We start from the raw sequence: 8,705 nt of genomic DNA, 5'->3' as shown, positions 1-8,705 counted from the left end.
CAGGTACTGGTGGAGGAGCTGGAGGAGCACCAGGTGAGGCGCCTGCCCCGGCGGGACGGGGGAAGCCCTCGGGACGGCGGGGTCGGCGTTTGCCCTGCCCCGTCTAACCCAGCCCATCTCCGCCCGGGACACCGGGCAGGAGCGCGGCTGACCCGCGGCGGGGCCGGGGGCTGCGACCAGGGGGGCTCCATCCCGGGGGGCGCGGGCGGGCACCGGGGGGGGTTCCCGGGGAGGGGTCGCTCGGGCTCTGACGGCCGCCCCCGTCCCCGTGTCCCTTCCGCAGCTGATCCCGCGACGCCTGGACTGGCAGGGCAAGGAGCACCGCCGGAGCTTCGAGGACCTGGTAAGACAAGTTTCACTCCTGACTTTTCCGACAACTTCCCTCCGCCCCCCGCGCCGCCGCTGCCGCACCGGCCGCCGCGTCCCCACCTCGCCCCGTTTGTCTGTTCCCCCCCCCCCACCAGGGCTGCGGGCTGCTCCCCGCCGAGGCCGCGGCGGGCCCCGGGGTGCGGAGCGGAGGGCAGGGCAGGGAGCGGACCCGCGGCGGGGCCGGGGGCTGCCGGTGAGACCCCCGTGGGCCGCCCGGTAGCACCGGCGGAGCGGCCGCGCCGCGCTATTGTGGGGCCGGGGGTTATCCGAGGGCACGCACCGGGGCCCGCCGCGGCCAATGGCGCCGCGCCTTGCAACGCGGAGAGCGGTGCGCGGCGATGTGAGGCGGCAGCTGATTGGCTGCGGCGGCGCCGCGGCGGAGCCGGGGGGGCGCGGGGCGCGGGTCCCCCCGGTCCCCCGCGTCATCGCCGCCGCCTCGCCCGCTGCCCCCGCGGCCCCGGGGCTGCCCCGCTCCGGGCCGGGCTCGGCCGCGCTCCCGCGGCCTTGCGGGGGGGACGTGCCGGACGTGCCGCCGGGCCCGGCGCTGCCGGGCTGGGTCAGGGATTCCCGGCCTGCGGCGGCCTGCGCGAAACCCGCTCCTCACCGCGGCGTCTGGGCCTGCTGTCAGGCAGGAAAGGAGGGGTTAGGAAGTGTAATGTTGTGGGTGTTAAATGCCGGTGAAATAAACGGAGTGGCTGCTTTTGCTGAGGTATAAACCTTATGAATGTGTGTCATTGAGGAAGGTCAGTCCCTCTGCAGGGCCGGGAGTGGGGGGTGGCCCTTGGCCCCGCACCCCCGAGATGTGTCTGTGTGAAAGCGACAAAACTGAAGTCCTTCCAGCCCTTTCCCAAAGAGTTCAGACGGCCTTGATTTCATTTCTGGGAGCTCTGGGCAATGACGTGTGGCGCTGATGTAGCACTTTGCAGCTGGAACGCTGTAAACTTCCCAATAGCGTTTATAGCATTGATACCTGTGACCAGCACTGGCACCTCACCTGGAAGGAATGGAAGGCACGTCCTGGCCTCTCCCGGCTCCCAGGGAGAGCAATGGTGACGTGGGATTTTGCCATGACTGTTGCTCAGACTCCTCTGCATCTGGCTTAGGAGGTGGTTTTCCACTTTAGCGACTGTGTAGAAGCTCAGGTCTGGACAGAACTCTTTGTGTGCAGAGCAGACCTTTGGACCCCGCTGCCTTTCTCTTTCCAAAGCCTGTTCAGAATTTCAGGTGGAAGTTGGGCTTCCTCACACCTCTTGTGGATAATTCTGGGACTGTAAATTGAGTGAACAGACATAGAGTAAGTTCTGCATTCAGTAAGTTTTGGTGCTCTATGGTCTTCCTAGAGAAGGTGAAATCTAATTGTGTGCTGTCTCAGGTTTAGCTTGGGACTGCACCCAGTATCCAAGAGGAATATTAGCAGTGCCACTGTGAAGTCTGGTGTCAGACAAAGTGGTTTTGCCTATCACTTAGATTAACATCTAATTTTTTTCCTCTCATTCTGTGTGGCACAGAAAAGCCTTAAAACCTTTTTTTTAAATGTGTGTGTGAACATGTTGAAACATGTACTTTTCTTAGCATTTCAGAAATGAGAGAAATCAATTTTGAAGTGAGTTACGGAGTTAATGAGAAATTTCTTTTTTCTGTATAAACTCATAATAATTAAATTTCAGGGGGTTTTTTTTCCTGTATGTTAAACTAATCAGCACTAACTAATGCTTTTAGTTTGCCTTCTTATCTGGTATTATTTAACTGTTTCTCATGGTTTACAGTAAGGACCAGGATTATAAATGAATCTTTACAGTGAGACAGGTAGATGCCAGGTGGGATGAGCTGAGTTTCTCTCTGTGAATCCTCAGAGTGTTGAGAATGTTGAAGGAAGGCTTTTTCTACCCTCATTGCTTAGGGTTTGCTGTGTTTGGAATTTGGACTTTTGGCTGCATATGATTGTTTATTAACCTGAGCTCCTCGACTTCAGGGCTGGCTGGATGTCTGAATGCCATGTTCAGAACAGAGCCAGGGTTGTGAAGGACACAAAGCACTCCAACCTTCATTTTAATTATCTCAGGCACATAATGAACCCAAATTAAATTGGAGATGCCAGCAGTTGGAGGTAAGGGGTTTTTACCTACCCATTTCTGGTAGCTTTTTACAGACAGAAACCCAGAATTGTTTACAATCTCAGCTGGATGGTGCAGCTACTCTGGTCAGGCAGGTAATTGAACTGATGACAGTTTACAATCTGGAGAAGTCTGATTTGTTTGTTTGCCCAATATTCTGACAGAGTATTTCTCGTTCTGGTGTTTCAGCTTTGTTTTCCATCCTCAGTGTGGCTATTTAGGTTCGGAGTGGTGTTTTTCAGAAAATATGCCAATACTGTGACCACTCAGTACGTTGTTATTGCTCCTGGGCTTTTGAGAGTGATAGAGATGGAACAGCCCAGTGGCTACTGGGTGGTTTTTATCTAGGGAATGTCTACTCCCACTTCACTCGAGTTTTTAGGCAAGATCTGAAAGCTCTCTGTGAGATTTCTTTGTTCCTTTTTTTTTAAACTTAATCTTTAAGTGTCAGGTATCACAGGGCAGATGAGTAGTTTAAGACACGCTAATAAGAATTGTACCTAATGGAGCAAAACCACACAGAATGCAAGTTTATGTGCATTTGTGTTCCCTTTGTTTTTCCTGTCTATTTCCATGTTTTTGTGCAGCGTGTGGCTGCCTGTCTAGGTAATCACAGAATCACAGAATATCCTGAGTTGGAAGGGACACACAGGATCATCAGTCTGACTCCTGGCCCTGCACAGACACCCCAACAATCCCACCCTGTCCCTGGGAGCGGTGTCCAAACACTCCTGGAGCTCTGGCAGCCTCAGGGCCATGTCCATTCCCTGGGGAGCCCTTCCAGTGTGCGACAAGTTCTGGGGGAAAAGAACCTTTCCTGATCTCCAGCCTGACCCTCCCCTGGCACAGCTCCAGCTGTTCCCTCGGGTCCTGTCCCTGTCACAGAGAGCAGAGCTTGGAGCTGCCCTTCAAAAGGCGCTGCAGCCCCCCATGACTCTCCCCTCAGTCCCCTCTTCTCCAGGCTGAATTCTCCAGGTGTACTCCACAGTGGTTTTACTTTGTCATTGGCTGCTGGTGGTCTCGAGACATGGGATGTGTTTGTAAAGGGGAGGGTCAGTGAATCACAGAATCCCAGACTGGTTTGGGTTGGGAGGGATCTTCAAGCCCATCCCATTCCACCCTCTGCTATCGGCAGGGACACTTTCCACCAGATCAGGTTGCTCCAAGCCCCATCCAGCCTGGCCTTATGAAGGTCTGAAGTGTGTCCAACTTGCAGGCAATTAGTGCTCTGGTTTTAAATGAGCTGCAGCAGCTCGGTGTGGAGTCAGCTGCTGTACAGATGAGTCAAGCTGAATGACTCCGATTATCAGCACAGTCTCCAGTGACCTGCTGTTCCACATTATCTTTGTTTATTCCTGATAAAGGTGACTGGCTCTGCTCTGGTTTTAAGAACTTTCTGATGGGCTGAGTCTTCTGGCTTGGCCTGGTTTAGTCTTTGTGTTGCAAAACGTGTAATTCCAGGCAAAACAGAAAATCAGCTGTTGTTGGACAGTGGGGAATTTGCATCCATGAGCGGCTGTGCTGGTATGGAACAGCTTATGGGATTTGGCTCTGAGTTCCTGACTTGCCCATCTGCATTGATTTAAAACTAGCCCTGTGTCCGAGGTGCTGGTATTTATAGATCCTGCCAATCCCAGCATTAGCAGAGCAGAGATGTTACGGTTTTGTCACCTCAGGAAAATGTCATCTGATAGCATGGTCGTTCCAACCTGTTCTTTCTGGGGACCCCAGTGGGTAAAGGCTTTTTTAATTCCTGTCTATTTGCATATTGTTGCATCTTGTGCAGGTCCAGTGTCTGAGCTTCCTTGTGCTGAGATTCCCTGTTTGAGGTCATGAGTAATTTCCTGCTTGCTCAGCTGCCTCAGCCTCTTGGCCTCCTCCACTACTTTTTGATACAGTTGTCAATTGATTCTTAATTGATGGTTACTTTGGCAAATGAGGGAAGTGTTGGAAGACTACCTGGAGGATAGAAATCCACTGCTGAGGCCCAGCAGGGCCTGCCCACCAGGAATGGGGACGGAGCAGCCTCCGAAGGGCCGTGTCGCTGCCTCTTTCAGTCTGCAGCTCTTGCCTCAAATCTGTGCTTTGAAGAGATGTTCCACTGGGCTTCCCAAAAGAGGTTGTTCCCAGAGCTCCCTTGTTCCCATCTCTGGGAAGACAGACATCTTATTTTAAGTAGTAATCACAAAGAGTCTTTTTTGGGTTGTTTGTTCCCTGTTTATTGAAACCTTCCTTGGAGGAGGAGTTGTCAGCAGCTGTAGAATCACAGACTCCTGACTTGGAAGGGACCCACAAAGATCATCAAATCCAACTCCTGTCCCTGCACAGGCACCCCAAGAATCCCACCCTGTGCCTGAGAACATTGTCCAGGCAGGGATCAGAGTCACACCAGGGGATTTTGTTTCAGGGATCAAGAAGCTGCTTCTCCCAGCTCCAGGGAGGACTCTGTGCTCATGGTCTCTGAGGTGATGCTTCCAACCACGGGACCATGGACAGGTTCAGGGGTTGAATTTCTCTGAGCCCTGATGTGACTTCACTAATAGTTCTTTCCTTGTGCTTATCACTGGAACAGCTTATCTCAGCCTGGCTCAAGCAGTCAGGACTGGGAGAGTATTTTCAAAAGAGAATTTTTTAAAAAGAATGGATTCGCTTCACTTAATCCATCACTTTTTAGATCTGTTGTACCTGTGTGGTTACTGTGTCAGAGGACTCATCTGTGATACAATTGCATTCTTGTGCTCTCATATTTTAACTTTTATAGGTTTTTTTCACAATCTAAGGCAACAAAACATATTTTCTTTATGATTTATCCCAAGATGCAGCATTTGTTCTCACTTAGCATGTTTTCAGCTCTGCATTATTTTAACATGCGTGGTTTGGGCCCGTACTACTCATCTCTAATTTTTTTCCAGTTTTCTGATTATTTTCTAAAATATTTTCTCATTATATTCTAATGTACTTTCTAATTATCTTCTAAAATATTTTCTAATATATTTGAGGAGCTGATAATATCCTTGCTGCTGTTTCATTTTGCCATGTGGGATTTGGACGAGCACACACTAAGAGGTGTAGCTGCACTTATGCCTTTTTCCATCCTTCTTTTAAGGAAAATCTGATCTGGGAGACTTTGTTCTTTTCAGCTGGATGTTTGCAGCTTCATGTTCTAGAAAAATAATTAAAATCCATTTACAACTCTCTCATACAGAGGTGAAAGGAAGGATTTTTGATTCAAGTTCTTTTGGGAACCTGAAAATAGAATTGCTTGTTTAGCTCTGGGCTGTGATTTAAGCATTTTTTCTAGAAGTTATTATGGAAAAAAATCACCAGGAGAATTTTCTGCTCTTGCTGCCTGCCTATGGAGCTGTTTGTTAGTAACAGCAGTGATAATATTCAGATTAAGGGCTGCTTATTTGGGGCTGTTGTGGGTTGTAGAAACATGGAAATGTCAGGGAAAGAAGTGTGATCAGGGAATGCTGTCGGGCCCCACGTGTGTCAGTGTTTGCTCTTTGCTATTCCCTATAAAATTGTGTCTTCATCTTCAAGCAACCAAGTCCTTTTCCATTCTGGAGTCAGTCAGGACTGCTTGTGGAACAACTTGGGCTCTGCCTTTCCAGTGGGATATTTGCTGCCAGGCTTAATTCAGCACCTTCCTAGGCATGGAATATGGTGAAACTCCCAAACCAGCTCCGGGGTGAAGAGGGGAGTGTTTGCTGTGCTATACTGGGAAAATGGTTTGGATTTTTTACATTTCCAGAAAGAATGGTGTGGTTTGGATTGTTTTGGTACTCTGGAAGTAAAATTCCAGAGCTTTTAGGTTGGTCTTTTTGATCTTTTAATCTTAAGCCTGATACATTGCTGTTTGTTGGCAGTTGGTGACTGAGGGGCTTGTTGCTGGTTATCAGAGATGGAAATAAGAATTTCATACTCAGATTTTACTTAATTGCAGATTCTCTCTCTAGAATTTCCCTTTCAGACACTTTCAGAAATCTTACACCCTGAAGGGAGGCTGGTGCAGCATCATAAAATATTTTATAGCATGAACACATTTACAGTGTTTCAGGAATGAGTCAGAGGCAAATACCAAAGTTTGGATAATCCTTTTCTCTCATTTCAACTTCTGTTACATCCCATCATTTACAGTGAAAGACAATTCATGCTCATACACTGAACTTCACTGCTTGTGTCACTGGGAAGGTGTCAATATAATTTTGGAACTCTGATTTTGGGGAAAAAAAGCTAAAATGACTGGAGAAACCTGTCAGTGCAGGAGAGCATTCCCAGGGTCATTCCTTGATGCTCGCTCACAGGATGAAAAGTCTTGGAATGAGACCATGTTAATGCACTCGTCAGGTTTCTCATTCCTGCACTGAAAAAATGATGATTTTGGATCTTCAGAATTACCATGATTGATGAGATGATTCTTTAACAAGCAGTGACTGAGGGATGAGTAGAGGGAGAAACCTGTCTCTTTTCCAAGGGTTTCATTCACATTGGAAGAGTTTTTAGTCAGATTTAGTTAACTGTTAAGTTGTATATTTAATTAGATATATTTCCCTTTTCTTTGGATTAAAATCTTAATTATGGGACAGTGTTGATCCTGCTCATGGTGCAGGTGGTGACATTATCCAGCCCTGCCTGGCTATGCTGGGTCCTGTAGCTCCACTGCTGTTGCCCAACTGGAATGAAAAAATTCCCAACGCCATGTCCTAATAATCTGTTTGATGACACAGTTGAGTGAACAATGTTTTGGCAGCAGGGCTGAGGGAATTACAAACCTTCTCCTCCTTCCTGATGCCTGGCACTCCCTCTGGTGTGCTGGGGCGGGAGCTGGGCACATCCCTGGGGTCTTGGTAGGCAGGAGGCTGTTGATCCATGAAAAGAGGTGGATGGAGCTGGGTGTCCTGTGTCAAAGGAGCTCTGATGGGCAGCTTTTCTTGCCAGTTTGTAAATATAGGAGTCAGGCAGTGCAGGACATTCTGGATAATGCAGCACAATTTATTTGTTGTTCGAACAGAGTGTCAGAAAAAACTGTTGTCACTCCATAGAAAACAGTCTCTGTCCAAAGGGAGAAATAAAGGCTGTTTTCCCAACATGACAAAATTGGACCTACACATGTGGGTCTTAAAGATACCTACTCCCAGGAGGTGGAAACTGGAGACTGAGTATTGATTTTAGGGTAATGTTTAGGGGTTTTAGGTAATTTTTAAGGTTTTTATTCTTTTGCACACATGCTTCATACAGTAATGTAAATGCAAGGCTGTTTCAGTTAAGCAAAAAATGGGAAGAGAATGAACTGAAAGGTAAAAAGGCTTAAAAAAAGCTGTTTGAGCAGAGCACTGCACTGGGAGCTCCAAGTTTCAGGGGATTTTTGTTTCTTACTGAGGGAAATCCTGAATTTACAATTAAGCTGTTATGACCTGAAATTTCTGGTGTGGCTTTTGCAACACTCTACATCACTTTAAAATGCAGTATAATTAATTTTGAGGGGGTTTTCAGGGGGTTTAGGCTTGGTTGCAGTAACTTTACACTTGAATATGAAGCAAAGTACTACCAGTAGAAGGAAGAATAAACCAGTTTTCTAATGTCTGTGTTGTTTGTGTGTTTAGGTGGCTGTCAATGCACACATCCCTCCAGATTATCTTCTTAGGATCTGTGAGAGACTTGGACCCCTCTTAGACAAGGAAATCCCCCAGAGTGTGCTGGGGGTGCAGACTTTGCTGGGTGTTGGGCGCCAGTCTCTCCTGAGGGCAGCAAAAGGTAAGATTTTCTCAATTTACCTGGCTTGAATTCTATTTTAACGATTAACCCCCCTTTTGTTTCCATTCCTTTTGGGATATCTGTGTGTTTGCATGAGCCCTGGTTTGTCTCCTGTGCTTCCCGGCTTTTTTCTTCCTAAAATGCAATTGTTGCTGGCCCTGTTGGATATGTTTTCTCGGGTTGGAAATGCCATTTTAAGCAATTCTTGCCTACAGTTGCCTGATCTTGTTACTTCCTCTGCCTCCTTCCCCAGTGTGTTGGTGTTGGTGTAAATGATGTGAATGGGATTAAGGGTTTGATCCAGTTGAAAAAGGCCATTTTTTCCATATCCATTTACACACACTTGTGTCTAAAATCACTGAGCTGGGCTGTTTTTCAGCCTGATTTCTTCCATTCTTTGTCTCCCTAGCTGTGCAGACACAGGATGGGGTGGTGGCATTTGGGGCAGCATTTAGGGAGTAGAAG

General features: G+C 48.1%; 1 protein-coding gene across 1 annotated transcript in view; it reads left to right on the top strand.

Moving 5' to 3' along the window:
* The window catches only part of BRWD3 (bromodomain and WD repeat domain containing 3), a 50,038-nt gene that overhangs the window by 478 nt on the left and 40,855 nt on the right, over positions 1-8,705 (top strand). The window contains 3 exon segments of the mRNA XM_039572278.1: positions 4-33; positions 284-343; positions 8,090-8,240. Coding sequence (XP_039428212.1) covers positions 4-33; positions 284-343; positions 8,090-8,240 — 241 coding nt within the window.

Source organism: Corvus cornix, chromosome 4A (assembly GCF_000738735.6).
Source record: "Corvus cornix cornix isolate S_Up_H32 chromosome 4A, ASM73873v5, whole genome shotgun sequence".
In the NCBI taxonomy this organism is placed as follows: Eukaryota; Metazoa; Chordata; class Aves; order Passeriformes; family Corvidae; genus Corvus; species Corvus cornix.
This window is presented reverse-complemented; position numbering and strand designations above follow the sequence as displayed.